The following is a 23,336-nucleotide window of genomic DNA, read 5'->3' on the forward strand; positions in this document are numbered from 1 at the left end:
GACATTTTTAAAATATATTTTCCTTGTTTACAACGACTGTCACTCTACCTACTGTTATTGTCAATTGACTTACATACGTGATGTTAACATTGTCTGAAACGCAAGTAAGCTATTGATTGATCGTTTTTGTTAATCGGAAATGTTAAAGTATATTTAGAAATTGTCGATCGTGTGCGATTTGTGTGATAACTCATGTGCGCCAAGTTACGATTCTGTGAGTAGATCACGCCCGACCTAAATTAGGTGTTTGCGTTAGGTTAATATTCGATGTTTGTGTTTCTTTTTATATTTTCAATGTCTCTTTTATAATTTTGAATTAAATTAAATAATTGAAAGCATAAACCTAAATTCAAGCTATTTCTTTTAATTTTTGGTTTGGTATTGAATATTAAATTGAAGCTTATTTGAATTTATGAATTTTTCACATTGTATAAATTACTGTTAGGGACATTGTTTGTGAGGATCTTGAGCCACATCTAGTTTCATTTTATTGTATGTTTCATAATACACTTTTCCATATTGAATAAAACCGCACGGACGTAAAACCTTATTAATCTTCATTTTTCATCTTTATTCAGGACTTCTCCTTATCATTTGATAAGAAGCGCCATTGGTCAAAAAAAGGGAAGATCACTGTGTCCAGTACGTTGTTAAAAAGTCTACTATATTTAACAGTGGACAGTTTTTATAACTTATTGGACAGCTACAGGTAACTTATTACATTGTATTTGTTATTTCAAATAATGGAAGGTATCAAAAGAACAAAGGGTAAGGTGATAATGATGTTTTAAACTTTAATTGAAACTAAATACATATGCATAAACATCTTCAGTTAAATTTCTCAACCAAAGGACATTAGACCCAGCACCTAGAGGATGAAGTTAAGAGAGAAAAAAAATGTTTCCACCGAAAAAAAATATGCCTTTAACTTTGTTACAACAGTTCCATGGAGGCAATTCGTGCTTAAAGAACGTACTGCTTGGGTATATAACGTATTCTGTTATGTCTGCGACACATCAATGCACCAGTTTCGGGTCGTCTTGGACTGGTTCCCAAATGCCATAAAATGACCAATAGACTATGTTGAATAAAACATAGGACATGGGAAATACTATTCGGGCAAGTCGATCCACTTTTCTACCATTCTTGTTATCCAAATCGATTACATTGGGTGTATTTTTCTTCTGTGATCCCTGAAAAAAGAAAGAAATAATAGCCAGACGGAATAACGATAATTACAAATTAGGACGAACGACGTACAATTTAATTATGTACATGTATGTGTATGTGTGCTACCTGTGAAAAATTAGTATCTTTTTTTGAAATAGAATAGATACTGCCATTCAGAATTGGGTTGTTGCCATTCATGGAAAGGTTGCTGGTCGCTCTGTTTAGAGACCTTCTAACGTGTTTTCTCGTTTTGACATTTATATATGCATATTCAATGACGCCGAGAAACACAAAAGCCAAGCTTGCAGCGGTCCAGACGTTCATAGCTGTGACATAAGAAACGTGTTGAACTCCTGTGAACTTATTCTGGGTTGTCATTGCTAACACAGTGAGAATCCCTAGGGATATTCTGGCAGCAGTAGCCTCGATGTCAAGCCAGAATGAAATCCAGGACAGCATGACTATGAGGATGGACGGCACATACATGTGGATAAAGTAGAAGCCGTTCATCCGGTTCAGGTGGAAATTTACTCCAATGCAGGAGTAATTATCTGTAAAATCAATTTTGTAAGTAAATCTTGAAACGATTAATCAAATCATGAAATTTAAGATGGTTGACTCACAAGTTCACATTAGTTAATTGGAAATTGATTTGCCGCACCGTTGTTATTTCTCCTAACCAAGTATACAATAAGACAAGTTACTGCTACTCTGCACAATTCATTGACCATGCTTTGTTTAAATTCAGTGTTATTATTTATTTGATACTTCAAGAAAATGTTGTAGCTTTATCCCTGGAAACAGGGTCTACTAATACATATAACTGTAACTTTTTCAGCGTACGCAGTCACGATGTTTGGACCCGATAGGTCCTGCCCTTTCAAAATATTGACCTTTTGTATAAAATTGCCACAATGTCCCTCATTTTTATTAACATTTTCACAGGGCATGTATGACTGTTTATTGAATTAGTTAAGTTCCAGTCAACATAAACTTACATTAACATAAACTTACATTCCATATACTGCTGATCACATATAAATGGTACTGTTTTCTCTACACTGTACTGGGTCATTTTGATGTTTTTGCTCAGTAACACAGGTGGAGAATTCCAGCGAATCTTTAAGGAGTTCGTGCTGTGTCCATCTATTAAAAAACACATTTTCTGAGTCTAATACGAAATTCAAGCTTTGATCGATGTTATTATTGCTTCAATTCCCGGGGGAGTCCGAACTTCGTAGATTTTTTCAAATTAGTTTTTGAAAATTTTTCTTTTTCAAATTTCGTTATTCTTAATTTCAATTTCATTAACATAGCCAGACGCAGAGTTAATTCATGGGTGCAAAAAATTACGTACAACTCTCTATTTTGATGTGGCATGTTTGTTTGTCCAGCGGATACTTCCTTAAGTCCATTTCACAGGTGTATGTACCGGTGACTCTGTAGAAAAGAAAAATTGAACTTGATGAATTGAACGATAGAGCTTTAATAAATGTTAAAAAATTTGAATATATACAGTTAAATGTAAGGTCTCATTTCTGAATTCTGGCTTAGTGATAGAGACATTTTAACAAGAACATGGATTTTTGTTGGAATCTAACTATCTAGTTCGCTCATCGAAACAAGTTGTCAAATAATGACCTATTTTATGATTTGTAAAGAGCACAAGGTAAAACTTTTTGAATATCTCAAGCAGCCTCTACGTTTCCTTTTTTGAGAATTATAATGAAAACAACACGAATTCGTCATAAGTAAAGCACAATTTTTATTGCATTGTCCCTCTTTTCTGTTTCCTTATCTTTGATGGTTTCCTATTTAACTGTGTACTTATCTAAACCTGTTTTCAAGATTCTATTTTGCTACTATTGCATTTTCTGCGGCATTTCCTATTTTCAAATGCGCTCCTTCTTTAGTCGAATACACGCACGTAGCTTCTTTTCTTTGTCTTTTAGTAGGCATCAAGCCATACTGTCAATCGTATAGGTTCATTCAGATTCTGCGGTGTACTCTGTTTTCTTATATCATACGCCAAAAAAGTTGATCTTCGCACCGCTTGACTTAACCCAGACCTTTGGTGACACGTGACAGGTTTTTATTCATTTCACTTTCGCCAGGAGATGTATGTCTTCGGAACACTGTGACTAGAATTTTCTCAGTTCCCATTCAGCACAATAGCTTTAATTCACTCATTATATGACCTATTATAGTAGTGATAATTGAAAGACATATTATTCACATCTGGTTCGGGGTTTGATAAAAGTCAGCTGATCAGGTGAGCGAAAATCGGGCATTTGAATTGTTACCCAGATTAAAGACGGCTGTTCTAGCCGATCCTGTGATATTGATGCAATTGACCATAGTGAGTGATATTAATTCACTTACTGGCCACTTTGCATGCTATAAAATTTCACCTTTTACATTATTGGTGTCAGAAGTAATCGTTTTCTACGACCTGTAAGATCTAGAGTTTGGCGCCAAATACGATATTCTCTGTTTCAAGTTGGTTACGTTTAGATAATGTTACAATATAATAAAGTATTGGTGGTATTTTTTTTTTATTTTGCTCTCTTTTTTTTGTGTCATATTTTCTAGCAAAAACAAGCACACATTTGATTTTGTCGTCGGGTTGTCTGATGACATAATTGATACACATTTTTGTTAGGAAGAGTCTTCTATTCTAGGCAGACTTAGGGTATTAGACCTAGATCAGGACTATCCTGAATACTTAAATGTGAATGCAAGATTTGAGGAATATCTAAAGATCACAATCATGTGTACCCCTACTTGTTCAGTCATAGACATAAATAAAGCAAATTTAGATGACCCTATGCCATTAGATAATATTGGAGAAAAGAGAGTAAAATCAATTATTGTCCTATGTAAATTAAAAGAGTATTAATTCTGGAAGATTAAAAAAACAATGCCTGGTTAAACAAGTGTAATTTAAAAAAGAGTTCAAACAACCTGAAGAACAAACAACTAAAGAACTCATACACACACCAGAACAACAACAATTGGTAACTTTACAGTCAATTAAGAGAGAAAGAATGTTGAAAGAACTGAGTGGAGAGATATCAAAGAGAGATGAGACGAAGAAAAAAGTGGAGAGAGTAATCCAAGAGAAAAATGTGAAAATAGAAGAGATGGAGAGAGAATGTACAGAGCTTTAAAAAAGTTGAGACAAAAAACACACAGAGTTCGACTAGAACAAGAGAGGATATGGATTTAAAGATTAAAATAAAAGAAAGTGAATTGATAAAAGGATAAAAATTAACGAGAAAAAGAAAATCAGATTGTCAGATAAGAAAGAAAGATGTGAACATGAAAAGAAAATTAGATAACGGTAAAAAGAAATGGAAGTCAAAAGAAAAAAAGAATTGGAAAAAAGAGAGAGAATTGTTTAAAACAAAGAGAAATCGAACATAAACATCCTGCTTCAAAAATTGACAAACTTGCTCCACATAACATCTACACAAGCAACAAGGGTCAATCTGACAAGACACAAACACACAATCCTGCCCCTCCCAAATTATCAACATATGATGGCACAACAGAAAGGAGACCATGTTTGATACAGTTTGATCACATCGCCAAAAAATACAACTGGTCAGATGCAGAAAAGCTGGACAAACTGATTGAATTTCAGCGAGATAGAGCCTTAAACTTCTTTAGTTAGAAGCTGTTTAAAACTATTACATTTTATTGTACCAAAACGTTAAAAGAAAGATTTGACAAAAAAGGATAAGCCTCATATAATTCGCCGGTAGTTACAAGAAATCAAACAAGATTTAGATAAGACGATGAGTTTGCCGAGAGAATTGAAGATTAAGCTGCAGAGGGTTACATTGGGATTCCAGAGTATTTCAAAAATACTGTCACAATCGATGCCTTCCCGCGAGCTCGAGGTTGCAGTGAGAAAAGAGCTACAGGACTAGTGATATTATACAAAGACCTACAGAAACTTGACGAGGCTGTAGGGCACGTGAAAAGTGCCACCACCAATCAAAAACTTATAATTTGGGATAAAAGAGAGATAAAGATGGTGACAATTGATGAGTCCTCACCCGAAGAACGATCTGTCCGTGTGGCTATGACAACATCAAGACCAACAAATGGTATCGAAACAAGAATTTCAACTTTATAAGAGCAGCAAAAAGAACACACCAGATTTTCAAATAAGACAATTAAGGTAGCTCGCGGGTTTACCTGCTTGTGAGAAAACCTACCTTGAAAATTTGTCCACGTGATCCATAAGTTTTATAGTTTTATTTCTAAATTTTATTTAAGATTCGTCTGCGCGGTAATAATGTTATCGTGTTTCAAATACAGTGTCATTAATAAAATCAAGCAACGCCATTTCAATGAAATATATAGTAAAATGCACATTTTAACCGAGAAACGCATTACAAAACTATGCTCCAAACTTTTTAACGATTCAGACGAAATTATTCATACTCAACACAAAAACAGAGGAGATAAATATGAATCAATTCATAAAAAAATATCAGTATGTGTTCTCGGCCAATTTTTGGCAAGAAAACTTTAAAGATTTAAAAGATTTCTCAAGACCTTATATTTTCATTACGACGTTAGCCTGACGTCACCTTTTCCTTACTTCTTAGAACACCAAAATTGAAATGCATTTATTGACAAGACTAGCTGTTTAACACATTTTAGAACATATAAATGCTTATTAGACATCATCGTGAATGTTATCAAATGCAATTAATGTAAGGCTGTAAAGATACAAAAAATTGCTATTTTTGTTTTTATGAAACTCAGAGTCAATCAATGCGAAAATAAAATGCCAGGCAACTACTGACATTATAAGTATGTAATCGAATAAAACAGTTATCTCAAGCCAAAAGAAATTTAAGAATTTAAACGGTAGTACATATTACGGAAGTTATAATTGTAAAAAAAAAAAAAAGCAAATTTAATGCATATATTCTATTTTAAAACATGACTTTAAATGGAAGAGTTCTAACGCACACTCATTCTTGATCTTTGTAGAACAAAATGTGACAATGTATGTGACATCTTTAAATTTTTAGCACTTGATATTATAAATCTTTGTATAAACAGTCATAAACCGCATACAAGCTTTTTAAAATATTTTCTTTTATACTTCTAAATATCTCATTTGTCATTTTAAAATAAAATTATGAGTTTACTATGACGGTCAACTCTTTACGTCGATTCCTTTTGTGACGTCAGCAAACCCGCGAGCTACGTTAAAAGATTACCTGAAAAAGAACAGCAACAAAAAATAAGTCTCCTGATATTAAAAGGAAGCAGTATATATCTCAGCAGTACAATATAAATCTCCATCACCATCAAGAGTAGAAAGCTAAAGTGAGAATTATAAATGCGTGAGGATCGGTCACTACGCAAGAAACTGTCAAAGGTCAAGGTCACCATTATTATCCTCACACACATTTCTATTCCGATCTTAAAACTTTCATAGGCTGAAGAAGTAGAACATTCCTCAGCGAACTCGAACACTACAAGGCCTAAACCACAAAGTTAAGAAATAATGTTAACAATTTAGAATTAACACTTTCACAAGATGGAGTAACCATTAATCTGTTTTTTGTTGTAAGAGATTAATTATAAGGAACTTATGGATGTATTTTGGGAGTACAAAGGTTCAATGCTAACATTTTTATGGCAAAATGGATATGTCGTACCATTTAACTTATGCATACACATGATACAGGTATTTTAAACATATTGTTCTAATACCAGAAAATATTTCGTTCTGAACTTAATGGTTTCGGATACTTTGATTTAGATTTTAAAGATTTTTTCCACTTCATTTATAGCTGGTATCAACAATTAAATGGAACTTTGAATATAAGGGTTCAGAGGAAGCCAGAATACGAGTATATGGATGTGCGCACTGTATACCTCGTGCTGATTAAGTGGCGCAAATTTCTCCCCAAGCGCTTTAACTAGCATATCGAACTGCTGTCCTATTTCTGCTAGTACGTTTCCTGATCCCCCTTGCGCCGCTACTCTTAACGAAACAGCTACGTTTAAACTTTTAAAATTATAATTTCAGTTATTTTGAACCGCGCACGCATCAAAATTTATTTAAAACCTAGTCCGGAATGTCTCCTATCAAGATGTTACAATCGGCCGAGGTCCTGAGCATGTTAAAGCAAATAAGAAATAATCTACGCTCTAAAACTGATTATAAAGAGATCCACTATGACCTATTCACTGACTTGGTTCAAGGCCACTGCACATCATTGACCAAAAACCCTGTTTATTTAGTATTAGCCAAATATGGCCAAGTGGAGAGTATATGATCTTAAAAAGAATTTTAGTGTGATCTGATATGTCTTTGACACTTGACCCACACGCATTATATAACGTCACTTTATACCCTTTGATCAAAGGCACCATATGGGTGAAGTATGAGCCAGATTTGAGCAAAGGGTTAGAAGCTATATTCTGGACCAGTATTTTTCATATGTCTGCTATAACCTTCACGTTTGACCTTGAAAATCAGTGTAAGGTCACAACACACTCTTTACTTAAAAGCTCTGTTTATGTGAAGTGTGGACCAAATAAGGCTAAGTGGAAAATATGTATACTCTGAAAAAAGGAAATTTGCGTGGTCCAACATGAATGACTAACAATTTTCATTTAAGGTTTCTACACATCTTTTGACCATAGACACTATGTGAGAGAAGTATGGGCCAGACTGGACCAAGGGAAAAGAAGATATGCTCTAGACGTGGATTTAATTAAGGTCTTCCGTTTCGTAGGTTTCTTTTTCCCTATTGTTATTTTTTTTCTTACCGATTTTGAGCACGCTTTTTCTCAGAAACGGCTCAACCGATTTACGTCATATTTTCAGATCTGACAGGTATTGATCTGAACCTTGTTGGAAATTTTTTGTTGATGACGTCACCTCCTGTCTTGGGATATCGTAGATTTATCGGTTTTTATAGGGGTATTTTGTCTGGAGAACTCCTTTTTTTACCATTTAGGACATGATGTTGAACTTTGCAGGGCTGATAAACGAAAGACTGAAATAGTGTCTAGTGGTTTTTAATCATCTTTATGTCAAAAAAGCGCGTAATCTCGCCCGAGCTTGAAAATTAAGATTAAAAAGGCATCGTGATTTTTCTTGGTTTTCTTGAATATCTCTTTTCTCGAAAGCATTTGGTTGAAACATGTAGAACAAAAACATTGTGAACACTTATAGAACCAAATGTGTTTGAAATGACAACAGCTTTCATTTAAAATCCAGAATACGGGGCTGGCCCTTCAAATTAGGGGCTGAAAGGGCTCTAAAGTCATAGGGTTGGCCCCTAAAGAGATATCTTTTCCAGATATCTCGAGAAGAGTACATAATTTGTAAACACTTATTGAAGTAAATAAGTTTAAAAAGACAAAAGCTTTTATTAAACACCAAGAAAACAGGACTGGTCCTTCACATTAGGGGCTGAGGGGGCTCCAAAGTCTTTTAGTAATAATTTTTAGCTGTGAAATATTATGTGATACGTTGCGTGATTCTTTATATTTGGGATCAAGAGAGGTCTAGTGTCATTCATCCATAGCTCTTTTAGATCTCGCCCCAATTTTCCAGATATATTTCGTACACGAAGATGAAAAGCAAGGTCATTTCACCTTCTAAAAATTGGACCGAAGACCTCGTCGTTGCTCGCAACGAGATCGTGTCTAGTATATAATTCTGTGTTTTTACCTAAACCTTAGACCTAGACACAAGGTTCAAGGACACTGCACACCCTTTATCCAAAAACACTTTGGGGGCGAAGAATGAACAGGATTGAGTCAAGGGGAGAGATGATATGCTCCAGGCTGCCACCAAGGTTATGTAACTTATTTGAGTTCTTATTCGGATGATCTTCCTGAGCTATGTAACATTAACCATTTTCGCATTCACAAATTAAAGTAATGACTATACTTAATTGTGACTATTCAGCGCGACTTTCTACTGCGCCCTTAAGTCAACCCGCACTGTAGAAGCGCAACCCTGATTAAGGTAAAATATCTTCAATCACACGGTATCATGCTTAACAGGTCTCGAAAGCCTTATTTGGGCACTTGAGACATAACTTTATGAAAATACCCACGGTTTCAACGCCAGACTGCCGCTCAGAGTTCTGTCTTCGCTTTATATACCTTTCTGTCACGTGACTAAAGCCTCGGATAACAGTTCGGAGTTTAATACAGGAAATCATAAAATAAACTCGATAGAACAGAAATGGATACTCAGTAATTGTATTCTCTTTTTAAACATCTTAACATTAAGTTCTAAAAACACACAGATGGTTCAGTTTGAATTACCTTATGCTGTAGGAAACTTTTCCATCTGGGAAAACGTTGAACATTTTGTTTGGAACAGAAACATAGTGGAAATGAGCATTCTTCTCATTGACGAAGTAAATATCAGGTACCCAGACTTCCTCAAGGGCTTTCCGGTGAAGTTCAAGTACGGGGACTCCACTAGAGTTGTGAGCAAGGCGGGCATCTCTCCATCTCTGACGCAGAAAAAAGTTCATCGTAAAGTCCTGAAATGTAAACGACGTAATTTATCAGGCATTTTAAATATTAGTAAATTGACATGTATATGGCAATCAATTTATGAAACTGGCAAAGAATATTAACATGAATAGATGTTCTTCACAAGCATACGGAAATATCTTGAAAATTGAAAGTCAAATATACTTAAAGTAAATGAAAGTGAAACAAGATATCTGTGAGCCAATGCTCACTAGTGATACCCCCGCACTGATGTGAATATGCAAAATAAGCAAATTCGACATTTAACAGAAAGCTGGCATCCGATTGGTACAGAAATATATCCCACAATATGGCATGCCTATACAAATAGTGTGTTAAAATTTCAAGCATCTGCGATAAACAGTTGCTGAGAAATCTTTGAAGGAAATTTGTTTGAAAATTTTGGCTAAAATAAACAAAGTACTCATTTAACAGGAAGTTGACATCCGATTGGTACAAAAATATATCCCACAATATGGCATGCCTTAAAAAACACTGTGTAAAAATTTCAAGCATCTGCGATAAATAGCTGCTAAGAAATCTTTGACGAAAATTTGTGCTAAAAATAAACAAAGTCATTATTTCACAGGAAGTTGACGTCCGATTGATACAAAAATATATCCCACAATATGACATGCCTATACAAATAGTGTGTTAAAATTTCAAGCATCTGCGATAAATAGTTGCTGAGAAATCTTTGACGAAATTTGTTTGAAAATTTTTGCTAAAAATAAACAAAGTCGTCATTTAACAGGAAGTTGACGTCCGATTGGTACAAAAATATATCCCACGATATGGCATGCCTATACAAATATTGTGTAAAAATTTCAAGCATCTGCAATAAATATTTGCTGAGAAATCTTTGACGAAAATTTGTTTGAAAATTTTGGTTAAAAAATAAGCAAAGTCGTCATTTAACAGGAAGTTGACGTCCAATTCATACAAAAATATATCCCACAATATGGCATGCCTTAAAAAACACTGTGTAAAAATTTCAAGCATCTGCGATAAATAGTTGCTGAGAAATCTTTGAAGGAAATTTGTTTGAAAATTTTGGCTAAAATGTACTCATTAAACAGGAAGTTGACGTCCGATTGGTACAAAAATACATCCCACTATAAAGCATGCCTATACAAATACTGTTAAAAAATTTCAAGCATCTTCGATAAACAGTTGCTGAGAATTCTTTGACCAAAATTTGTTTGAATATGTTTGCTAAAAATAAACAAAGTCGTCATTTAACAGGAAGTTGACGTCTGATTGGTACAAAAGTATATCCCACGATATGGCATGCCTATACAAATACTGGGTAAAAATTTCAAGCATCTGCGATAACAGTTGCTGAGAATTCTTTGACGAAAATTTGTTTGAAAATTTTGGTTTAAAAAATAAGCAAAGTCGTCATTTAACAGGAAGTTGGCGTCCGATTGGTACAAAAATATATCCCACAATATGGCATGCCTTAACAAACACTATGTTAAAATTTCAAGCATCTGCGATGAATAGTTGCTGAGATAAATGCGACAGAAATTTTTGTTACGGACGGACAGACAGTAGGACAGACAGACAGACACACAAGGGTTAAACAGTATACCCCCATCCTTCGGAGCGGGGGTATAAAAATAAATGATTACGAGTATGTGAAAGGAAACAAGCTTGTGGTTAACTTCATTGTTGGTTAGCAAAAATTTCCTCTTAATCAGCTAACAATGGCCATAACGGTATTTACGTTTATCTAAGCAAGTTATTTTAAGTGGTTTAATTTTCAGGATTTATCAGTTACTCATAAGGGAAGCCTTTAAGCAAGTTCAGTTGTGGAAAATTCATTTTTATCGGTTATATGGAAGTATTTGCGTTGCATTACTTCTTATTTCAGGAGACAAATTCGTCTAGGCCATATAACCGTAAAATCATATTAAAAAGTAGTTTCAAACTACATGTGTCTGTATGCAAGCTTTCAGCAGCAGCAGAGCATTCCAAGAACTCTTTATAGGTCATGTTATATTTCTTTGTTAGATTCATGAAACGATCCACCGCTTTCTAAAAAAAACTTTTTTCGTTTTTCGTAAATTTTCGAAACGCTGTTTTTTTTCAGAAGTTGTTGCTCGCAGATGGTAATCTTTTGTAAATGAGAACAGATCCAAATATTGTATGTTTAATAAGTTTTAAAACCTTGTTTTAAATGAGGTTCACCAAATCATGTTTAAAAGGGACTTAGACACGATCAAAAGTTTATTTTTCAGGTTTTATGTATAAAATGGTTTACTTGCGCATTTTGAATGATTGACCAAAATTTGAATATTAGATGTAAAGTTATAAGAGAGATACAGAGGTAAGAATTCATTGTTAGGTAAACAAAGCTCGAGTCTTATATTTTTTTTTACAAATGATGTAAAGAATGGAATTACAATTTCATTGACAAAATGAGTCATGACAAACAAGATAAACTAATTCAATGTGTCCATAGATAATATTATCAACAGAAAAAAGCCAAATTTGATTGAATTTATACCAATAAAACTCATTTGTAAAAAATAACAAGGCTCGAGCTTGGTTTACAAAACAAAGAATTTCAAACTCTCTATCTTGCTTATAATTCAATATTTGACTCTCAAATTTTGACAAAGCATTAAAAATACCCATATTGATCATCCTAAATATTATGAATAGAAAAGTAAAGATTGATATTTTGAGCTCAAATCGTGTCTAAGTCCCTTTAAAATATCGTACATTAGTTGACTGTACCAACGAACGGACAAAGCTTATTTGAAATATCCAGCATTGTAAACACCACATTTATATACGTCCAATGAATCCTTAACATAATCATTATCGTATCCTTCTCATCCAATTAAAATCGCTTGGCTCACATATACATGTTTTTAATGGTGTAAGTTGTTTTTTGTTTTATTGACATCCAAAACCTACCTCCCCCTCCCAAAAATGTAAAATAAAACATCGATAAGGACCATTCAAATTTCACGATCAACATGATATTCAATTCTTTTATCAGGCAATTTTTGATTTTTAACACTACTAATTTGGTGAGCCCAAAAGGACATGAAAATGGAGGATAGGTCATCAGCTCGCCATGGCTAACCTGTACATTAAATTCACGACAGTCAAGTTAATTGGTTGCGCAATGAATAATATAATAAATGTATCGACCTAAAAAATCAATTAACAGTTACTAAGGTACATCTACTGGTTAAACTTTGCAAAATGCTGTCAGGCTGTTGACTCTGTTTTAGGTGGACGCTGTTTACATGTACCGACTAAACAGCAATTTGTCTTATTCGAAGGGATTATAATTATTTGTTCGTTTAAATGTATTATTACCCCAAACTATATGTCCTTAAGTTTTTAATTTCCAATTTCAGTATATCATAGAAACGAAATAATGCAAATGAACATTTAAGACTTTAAATTAATTAAACAAAGCATAATAACAACCACATCTGCTTCAGTATTTATTCAAAATGTTAATTAAAGAGCAATTCAGTAGGGTAGGGTACACATTCAGAATCGAAACGGTAAACTGTTAAATACTGATAATACTGTCACGTGTTTAAGTATTCCGATATAATCTACTCCAGAGTTTATTGAATTATTATACACGTAAGTGAAAGGACAAGTCATGAGTGCCCGGATTCACGCTCTAATAAGAACTAAGGAATAAGTCAATACAATCACTGAAATGCTTATAATGCTCTCTGGATCCGCATCAGAGACCTGTTTGAATGAATTATTAACGTTATATACAAATAATGTACATCGCTTGTTCTTCTCATCAAATGAGCCAAAGAATATAAATGGAAATGTCTTTCGTGAATCAGATAAATCGTGCTTTTGAAATAGAACTTAAAAGGTATTCTTGAAATATTATGAAAAATTGATTTGGTTGAAAATGTTTCGACATTGTTAGATCGATTTTTTCCTTATTTGACAAGACACGAAACAAAAGACTTCTGAGTAATCAATTTTATCGGATATTAGCCAGTAAATAAATATGGCCTGGTTTTAAATGAGTATCAATTTTGGAAAATGTAGCTTAATCAGATAGCTTTATTAGGGCATTATAAAGTATTTAAATAACCACCTTAAAAACGTGTTTTCAACTGTACTTTTCAATGCAAAAAACAAAATGAAATAATTTTGGGATTTTTTTTTCGAAGACACACAAAATTATTAGAAAGCCCGAAGTGTCCGTAACTGTACGCTTATGTAACTTTAATCTTATCTTTAGAATCAAAGGTAATGTAATGTGTATGTTAAACATTGGATTCGTTTAACTAGTACTAGTATAACAGGATGCTTCATTTCTTACATTATCAACTAAAAATGTATCAAACAGGGTCAATATGAATTACTTATGACGGCTTTCAGATCCGAACCAATCTTAGCTCAGATCCAGTGTTTATATCACAATAGAAACATTGATTTCCGACATAAATTCCTGAACTGCAAGTAACTACAACTTATATATAAATTACGAGAAAAACAACTTTTACGTCTTTTTTCAGAATTGATGACAAAGTTGGCGAAATGTCATTTTTAGCCTATCTTTGCTGAAAGCAGAGTCCTGTCTGTAGTCGGGCAAATCTCCAATGTTACTGTAAATAGCACAACTTCAAAAGTAAACAAAGGAAGGCTTCCGCTCTACCAAATAGTTGCACAGAGAGCCACGTTTTTTCGTTGAATTGTTTTCCTTTCTTTTAAATTACGTGTTTTTTTAAACAAGACTGCGTTTTGGGCAAATATATACAATGCGCATGAATATCCATGAACTACTTTTCAAAGCATCGGTATTTGGCTGCGCATAGAAGTAATGAGGGGAAGGGGTTGATCTTATAACTTTTGTTTAAAATTCAACTTAATGTTGATTTTTTTTCTACTAGACAGACATATTTTTGGGAGTTGATTTTAATCAACTCTCCTATGCAGTTACTCTGGCAAACCGAAAGTGAAACAGTGTTTGGACCTAAGCACAAATTATCGCCGCTGACAAGACTTAGTTAGTTCTTGAAAATAATAGAAAAATTCGATGTAACATATGCTGAAGCATTGTTTTTCAAGGAAACTTATCTATAAACACTTTGAAAATAGTCAGATTTTATATAATACGAACAATGTAGATATTTTTGAAGTCTCATGTGTTCCTACGCCAAAGTGTAATAAAGTCTCGTTCAACCAGACGCTCGGCTGTCTCCGTAAATTTCCGACAAGCAGAGAGGCTTTCTTGCTTGTCGGAGATTAACGGAGACAACCGAGCGTCTGGTTGAACGAGACTAGAGTTCGATATCAATAGTGCTTGGATCCATTTGATTTTTAGAATTGTTTCGATTACTAATACATAGTTTGAAATCTTTTTTAAATATTACACAACATGATTCAAATGGGGTTTCTCGAAATTCTTGTCGAAAAAGTCTAAAAATTCATATCATAAAAAAGAGCGTAATTCAAATACAGACTACAAACTAATTGCCATGCATGATTAGTTGATTTTAAAATAAATGATAATCATAAAATCAACTCCCCTCAGTACTTCAATTCTTATTAGCCGCTAACAAAACAATTCAGTAGCTCTCTGGCACATTTCCGGCATTAAAAGCAAGAGAGAGAGAGAGAGAGAGAGAGAGAGAGAGATTTACTACAAAATATGCATAATGACACAACATAAGAGCCTGGCTTTCAGTGCTTCGGTACTTTGATTATAATAGTGTTTAGGAGCGGTAAAGTAACGTTGATCCCAATTTACCGGTATTTCATTTAGTCTTAATGCTAAAACATACGAGTCTGGAAAATATTATCTCGTAGAAGAATGCGAATTTTTAAAAGGTCATGCATTTGTTTTTGCTTTGAGAACAATTATTTCAAAAAGACTCTTATTCACAAATTGGAGGCAATGTTGCCGTGATATGGGACGTTACCGTACTATCGTCCGATGAATCTAAACTAAGTATGTACAGTTGCACAGTGTCCTCTACTGGTCCGTCTTCTACAAGGGAAAACAAAATCATCAATTGTCTTAATTAACAGTATAAAATAAACATCCAGATTACTTCGGAAATATTCCTTACCCAAAGCATCTGTAGGAGAAACCCGCCCATCATAGCTGCTCAGGAGATCGTCAACAATTTTTTGTCTAAAATTTTAAATAAATTTGCATCCGGTAGTGAAGTTTGAAATATCCGGTATTGATATGCACTGTCTTGTGATTGTTTTTAAGTTTATTATTATAGATTATAGGTTATTGTACATTGAGTTGTGAATAGTTATGTGGATGAGTACTTTTTTAAATTATCTTCATTTCAGTTTTTGAAACGGTTTAAAAAATTCAAATAAAGTTCTTCTTACCCTCTGCTCCCATTTGATGCACTAAATACATTTTTAAAACAGTGGATGTAAATAAAATTTTGATAAAGATCATCGACATTTTCAGTGAAAAGAAAGCATAGAGCTGATGATTCTTACCTGCTAGAATTTCCAGAAGAAGACACGATATGCGTCCAAGAACATACCATCCAAAAGAAGATACTACATACAACTGTTATCCCCATTTACTTTGTTTCGTTTGTTAAACTTTGAATAATAAAGGGTAACATAAAGGCACTTGTTGTTACTTTCTATAAGATCAAGATCCTTGTGTAGTATTAAGAAATATTGTCAAGAGTGTTATATTATCGCTTACTTATTGAAAATAAGTCAAATTTATTAAATAGAAGTGTTCGCTGCTAAACAAATGACACCATTGATTTTGCAGGTGAAAATTTTCATTGTTTAGCGCTCGAGAACTTTGATTGGTTCATTGCAAATCCGATACAAAAGATATATAAAATCACCCACAATAAAAAGAAGCACACAGAGAGATAATTTTTTACGAGTAATATTGCGTTAAGAGTGTCTCTCAAACGTTTTAGCTCAAATAAAACAAAACAAACAACGCAGAATTGTGTTGGTTGAAAAGCGATAGAATTGATCAATTCCTGTAATAAGAGGTAAATGTAATGATGAATTATTAATAGTTCCCTTTCATTTTATTCGCAAAACCCTTTCCTGTTATTAAAAACAGAGGACAAAAATTTAAAGCATTGGCAAAACTAATGCACCCAAAAAATTTGCAGACACTAATGCACCAAAAGATTTTCAAATAAATTAAAATAACACATCCTGGCAATAGTACCTAAGCACCTGAGACAAGTAACATCGATAACATGGTGAGGATGGAATCAAGTGTGTTTGACAAAATATTCATATTTTGAATTATTCTTGATTAAGTTAGATTGAAAGATAGATACACACGCAGAGTTTATATATACAATTATATACTTTTAAAAAAATGACCAATTTTCTCTCTCTTTTTTTTTTTTTTTTTAGTAAAATCAGAACACATTAAACCTATTGGACTTGATAATCATTGAACCTACTTGTTAGTTTAAAAAAGGCGTCTTTCAGTTTTAATGAACAAGTTATGTCCTCAGTAAGTTCATCTTGTATAATGATCACCCCTCACCAATAACTCATTATGAACTGACATTTAAGGTAAATAAATTGATTTTTGTGATGTTTACTAAAATCCCAATCAATTACGGGCTATCAGATATTGCACTGTTGGTAGCGATACCTTTTGTGTTGCTCATATTGTAGTAGTAACCTAACTAATATAAATATATGACCTGATTTTTATAAGGATTGTCGATTTTGTTTTGTAAATCTAGTACATTGAACAATATATTTCGCAACGATTCTATTGTACAAGATCCAGTAACATTTATATTTTATACGTCAAATGAATACTCAATAAATTTTATAAAATAATAACGAATATGCCATTCAGACTCAATAAGTGTATGCTTTACGGTCTAAATAACATGTTTTACGGTGCTACCGTTGTGGCTAGAGCAGCAAGAATTACACATTACTTGCGATGATCATTGTCAGCTTAATGATATTTTGAGAGATTTGCTTCCCCCTAAAATCGTTCTTTACTTCTGAAGAGGATTGATTAGTCTGTAAAATGTAATTTGTGTTTAATCTGGTGAAAAGTGTAAATGATAAATACATTATTATTTTTCTTTTGTACCTTGTTTTCTGACTTTTTTTCCTGGTTCATATATTTTTTTAAATTTCGTTTATTTTTGCACTCTTATTACACAAGTTGCATCCGTGTCCATGGTCCCTGTTTGTAGGTGTGTAATTCCCCATTTTCCAATATAATGGTTTGACAATAAGCAATATATGCATAGATTTTTTTAAATTCTTTATTTCTTTCTTTTTTAATTAGTTAAAATGACTTTTTTTTTAAAATTTCCTCCGTACTAAAACTTACTATACGTACATGCAAAATTAGCTTAAAATTGGATCAAAATGACAACAAATATGGCTCTTGCTTGTATATATATAATCTCTCTGTCAAAGCCAAAAAAACCCACCATATCAACTTGGGAAGGTATCGCAGTCTAAAATAGCCAGTACACGAATTACATATGTATGATCCACCTCAAAATTTATCGCGGGAAATACTCAGTATAGGGCGCGACCACTGTTAAAATCTTGAATCATTTGTTTACGTATCTCAACTCAATACAAAGGAATATTCCAAACTACACTTTGCAAAAGTTGTTTCTCTTTGTGGGGTCTACCCAAAAGTCAAAAGGGAAAACCAACTTTTTCCTTCTTTATGCTACCAACTATATGGGTGTCCTGCGACGACATCTTTTCGAATTTAATTTATTCCTTCGAAATGTATGTTGCCCCATCTTGGAGCAATCAAAGTACTAGTACACAACGGAAACAGATTTTTAATGACAAAAGACAAAGTTATAAACCTCTAAACTACAAAGGCTACTGTGAGAAATCTATGAGTTTTTCCCCGAAGATGGCGGCCGAGAGACATAAGTTTTGTAAAGTGTGATTGGTCTAGTGAAACATGTAAAAAGCATAGGGTGCTTTCCATTAAACCGGCATCGCCGGATTTGCATGTGTTGTCCTCGTCGTCGAATGCTGGAATGCGCGTCGCCGGCGAGCGACTGTGGCAACGCATTTTATTATTGCCGATTAATAGGAAACAATGTAGATGTAAAAAGTCTGCATGAACTATTCACCAAAAAGTTGACCTGCCATTCTGAGGATCTCCTTTCTTTTCATATTCATATCCTGCAGAAATATTTCAAAACTATGGTGGAAAAGAAGGCAATGTCAGTCGCAACGTCAACAGAGATTGCAGCATCTGGTCTAGGATTCCGGCATATCATACTTGCTCATAAGCGGGATGAACTGAGTGATGTTAAAACTCTTTTAGGAGAGCATGATTTAAAAAGAACAAGAGGCCAATTGGCCTTAACGGTCACCTGAGTAGCATATAACCCATACACAAACTTGTCGAGTAGTCTCATATATGCATTTAATTAATTAGGTTTCATTCTGGAGTAGAAAAATTATAAATTTGTAATGACGACCACCTCCCTGCCTGAAATCCTTCAAAAAGAACTATGAAACCTATAATTTTTGCAAAAAACTTAAAGATCTGGTCTACAAAATCATGAATTCAGTTTTCCTTTCAGGTGTGTGGGAGTAAAGAAGATAATTTTTTAACATTATATGCATTAACACCTTTACATCCATTTTGGCCCTGCCCTAGAGTCAAAATCCATACTCATGGGGAAATGAAAATTAAAACTTCAGTAAAGGACTTCCTGGTAAACATAATTATAAGTCAGTTTTTAATACAGATGTGTGAGAATAGAGAAGAAATTTTTTAAACATTATATGCATTAACACTATATTGCCATATTGCCCCCCTCCTCCTCATGTCCTGAACCCCTGACCCAGAGGCCATGAATTTCACAATTTAGGCAGAGGAATTAGTGGACATCATAACCATTTATTCAGTTTTTTGCCTACATGTGTGAGAGTAGAGAAGAACATTTGTTAAGGTTTAAAACATTTTTACAATATGGCCATATTGGCCCCACCCTAGAGCCTGAACCCATGACCCAGGGGTCATAAATTTCGCAATTTTAGTAGAGGGCTTCATGGACATTATAATCAGCATTTAGTTTTTAACAAATATGTATGGAAGTAGAGAAGATTTTCTAAGATTTAATACATTTTTACTATATGGCCATATTGGCCTCACCCTAGAGCCTGAACCCATGACCCAGGGGTCATGAATTTCGCAATTTTAATAGAGGGCTTCATGGACATCATAATCATGCATTTAGTTTTTAACAAATATATATGGGAGTAAAGAAAAAGATTTTTCTAAGAATAAATACATTTTTACTATATGGCCATATTGGCCCCACCATAGAGCCTGAACCCCTGACCCAGGGGTCATGAATTTCACAATTTTGGTAGAGGGCCTCATGGACATCATAATCATGCATTTAGTTTTTAACAAATATATATGGGAGTAGAGTAAAAGATTTTCCAAGATTTAATACATTTTAATTTTATGGCAATATTGGCCCCACCCTACAGCCTGAACCCTTGACCCAGGGGTCATGAATTTAACAATTTTGGTACAGGGCCTCATGGACATCATAATCATGCATTTAGTTTTTAACAAATATAATTTTTTTGCATATTTGGCCCCGCCCGTGGCACCCCAGGGGAGGTAGAGCCATGAATTTCACAATTTAGATTCTTCTTACCATAGAAATGCTTCACACCAAAAATGGTAACGATTGGTCTGGTCGTTTTCAAGAAGAACTTAAAAATGTATAATTGTTAACGCATGACGACGGACGAAGACCAATTGCAATAGATCACCTGAGTGACTCAGGTGACCTAAAAATTGTGTCTTAAATGGTTCAGTATTTGAAAGCTCATGGAGAGTAACTTGATTGTTATGTCTTTGTATCCAAAGGTTAAGGTGTCAGCTCTTTTTATCATTTGATGTCTGTCTTCTGCCCATTGTTCTGTCCAACCATCTCTTAACTTTTCACTCTCTGATTACTTCTTTAGAATCGCTATACCAATTGTTAAAACCATAATCCCAAGACAATTTATGAGAGGTTCAAATAATTACCGTTATATGGTAAAATTTCGTTTCAGAACTTCAGTGCTGCTACAATTTGTAATACATTGTCACATACATTTTGCAGATTCCAAAAGAGTTTCTGTTGTTCAGGTAACTATGCATCGTCGGAAACCCACGGCCAGTCTCGCATACGCTTACTGTAAGCGTATGCGAGACTGGCCGTGGGTTTCCGACGATGGTAACTATGTGGCCCAGTGGTCTCCACATAAACTCTGCCCTTTTACATTTCTGAAATCCAGTATGGAATATATAACATACAGGTGTGTTAGTTTTCTATTTATATAAAAATGTTGTGTTGTACATGTTCTATGCCTAAATAGTAGTCAGGGTTTAATACATGGTGCACGAGCCGGAGGCGAGTGCACTATGTATCAAACCCTGACTACTATTAAGGCATAGTACATGCACAACAGTATTGTTATTATTATGCCGAGTGTTGTATATACTGACGTGCTTTGCTATAAGTAGCTGTGACGTTTGAGTGATGTCTTATCCCCAAAAATAATCACCGGAAAAGCTAGCGTTTGTTTTTTCAAATTAATCAATTGATTTGATTGTTTTTTTTTAAATCAATAAGTTGTTGTACAATAATAAAAATTGCCGTCAATAATGAGATGTTTTTGGAAAGATTAACAATTTTAATTGCTTAATGTCAATCGTATGTTTCTACGTTTTATATATAAAAATACCGTCAAATACATCATCGTCTTGTGTAGCGTAACGGTAACGCATTGGGCTTCAAGACGCATTGATTTAGGGCCAATAGTACGAAACCCGATGCGAACAAGTGCACTTAAGCTATAGAGAATGGGCACAGGGGCCAATCCGTTTTAACATTAATTTCAATGTCACCATAAATAAATAAAGGGCTCGAACTCTGACCCAGATAAAAAAACTACCAGCTCGCTTCAAAAGCCTAATAAATCAATTATTTATTAAAACACTTGCAATATGCATGTATTTTTCAGAAAAGTAATGTCTAAGATACACTCATGCCGAATTTCAAGTTGATGGGTCTTAAAGTAGCGGAGATATACGTCATTATTCTCTCGAAGTCGCCAGTTTATTTTTACTCGGATAAAATTCCTTAATTACTCTTCAAACTGAACTTTTATTCTGCAGCCACATCAACTTCTGACCAGACCGGCCATTGTGATAGAAAATGTTAAACTCAATTTCATTGGTTAATATTCCTGATGGTCCAATCAGAATCAGTCTTTCTGAAGACGTCAAAATGGCTGGCCCTGTCAGAAGTCAATGTGGCTGCAGAATAAAAGTTCAGTTTGGAGAGTATTTAAGGAATTTTATCGGAATTTAACGATGAAAGTAGCGTGCGTTTGATGTGAGATTTTAAAAGATTAGTGCGAATGTTTCTCGACTTGTTGCAATACTGCTGTTCTCATAGGCAAATTCCCATCGTGAGCACTGGACCGGTAAATGTCCGAGTAAAAATAAACTGGCGACTTCGAGAGAATAATGACGTATATCTCCGCTATTTTGAGAGCCATCAACTTGAAATTAGGCATAAGTGTATCTTGGACATCACTTTTCTGAAAAATACATGCCTATTGCGAGTGTTGTAAAAAAAATAATTGATTTATTAGGCTTTTGAAGCGAGCTGGTAGTTTTTTATCTGGGTCAGAGTTCGACCCCTTTCTTCATTTATGGTTACATTGAAATTAATGTTAAAACGGGCTTGGCCCCTGTGAGAATTGGCCCTTTTTCAGTGCCGATTTTATGTAGAAAATATCAACAAATTGCTATTTTCTCGTAATAGTTAAACACTAATGGATACTTCTGATTTATATGCACGCTTAGATTTAACACTGTGCCGGATAATTATGCCAGTGCCAAGGTGGCATTTTTGCACCCGCTTAAGCTGTATATATCGGAAAAATTCAAAGATGCCATATGATAGACCATTGCTTAAAGAGTTAACAACCACCTTTGTTATCAGTGTATCTCACCTGTCAGGTAAGATATTTACCTTTCAAAAATAAATTCCTATAGGAAAATAATTTTCCCCATAGGAAAATCAATATTCCTATAGGTAATTTGAAATTTCCTATCGGAATACAAGAACTTCCTATAGGAATTTCAATTCCGATAGGATTTGATAAAATCCGATAGGAACACTTAATATCCTAAAGGAAAACTACATGTCTGAATCAAATTCCTACAGGAATTACCATTCTCCTATAGGAAATATAATTCCTACAGGACTTTGAAGAAATCCTATAGGATTATCAATATTTCCTGTAGGAGAGTCAATTCTCCTATGGGAATTATCATTTTCCGATGGGATTTTAATTTTTAAAGGTAAATATCTCACCTGTCAGGTGAAACACACTAAAAACAAAAGTGGTTATATACTCTCTAGACAATTGTCTATCATTTGGTATACATGAATTTTTCCGAAACTGCATCTTAAGCGGATGCAAAAATGCCACATTGGCACTGGCATAATTATCCGGCACAGTGTTATTTATTAAAATTAGCATACAGTTTAAAAAATAGAGAATTTTTAAATGCCTATAAATAATATAAATCCGGTCAATTCGAACCGAACCTACGTGAATTG

The 23,336-nt window shown here is 34.1% G+C and overlaps 1 protein-coding gene across 2 annotated transcripts; it reads right to left on the minus strand.

The window, feature by feature from the left end:
• Nucleotides 1-780: 780 nt before the first annotated feature.
• LOC128191595 (glycine receptor subunit alpha-2-like) lies at nucleotides 781-16,973 on the minus strand. Of its 2 annotated transcripts, XM_052863738.1 has the most exons (9): nucleotides 16,186-16,973; nucleotides 16,069-16,089; nucleotides 15,792-15,856; nucleotides 15,642-15,709; nucleotides 9,496-9,719; nucleotides 2,528-2,610; nucleotides 2,185-2,316; nucleotides 1,297-1,721; nucleotides 781-1,193 (listed from the first exon to the last, which is right to left on the minus strand). In XM_052863738.1, exons 1-9 carry the CDS (start codon nucleotides 16,269-16,271, stop codon nucleotides 1,017-1,019), a joined length of 1,281 nt encoding a protein of 426 aa, XP_052719698.1. In that variant the 5' UTR covers nucleotides 16,272-16,973; the 3' UTR covers nucleotides 781-1,016. The 2 variants fall into 2 exon arrangements, with proteins under 2 accessions (XP_052719698.1, XP_052719699.1); XM_052863739.1 differs by lacking the exon at nucleotides 16,069-16,089.
• Nucleotides 16,974-23,336: the final 6,363 nt, after the last annotated feature.

Source organism: Crassostrea angulata, chromosome 7 (assembly GCF_025612915.1).
Source record: "Crassostrea angulata isolate pt1a10 chromosome 7, ASM2561291v2, whole genome shotgun sequence".
Classification (NCBI taxonomy): Eukaryota; Metazoa; Mollusca; class Bivalvia; order Ostreida; family Ostreidae; genus Magallana; species Magallana angulata.

Coding starts and splice junctions, on each gene's coding strand:
- LOC128191595 (XM_052863738.1), bottom strand. CDS start 16,271: ATGGGGATAACAGTTGTATGTAGTATCTTCTTTTGGATGGTATGTTCT. Junction 16,090..16,185: donor TCTTCTGGAAATTCTAGCAG/GTAAGAATCATC, acceptor AAATGTATTTAG/TGCATCAAATGGGAGCAGAG. Junction 15,857..16,068: donor GCATCAAATGGGAGCAGAGG/GTAAGAAGAACT, acceptor TTAAAATTTTAG/ACAAAAAATTGTTGACGATC.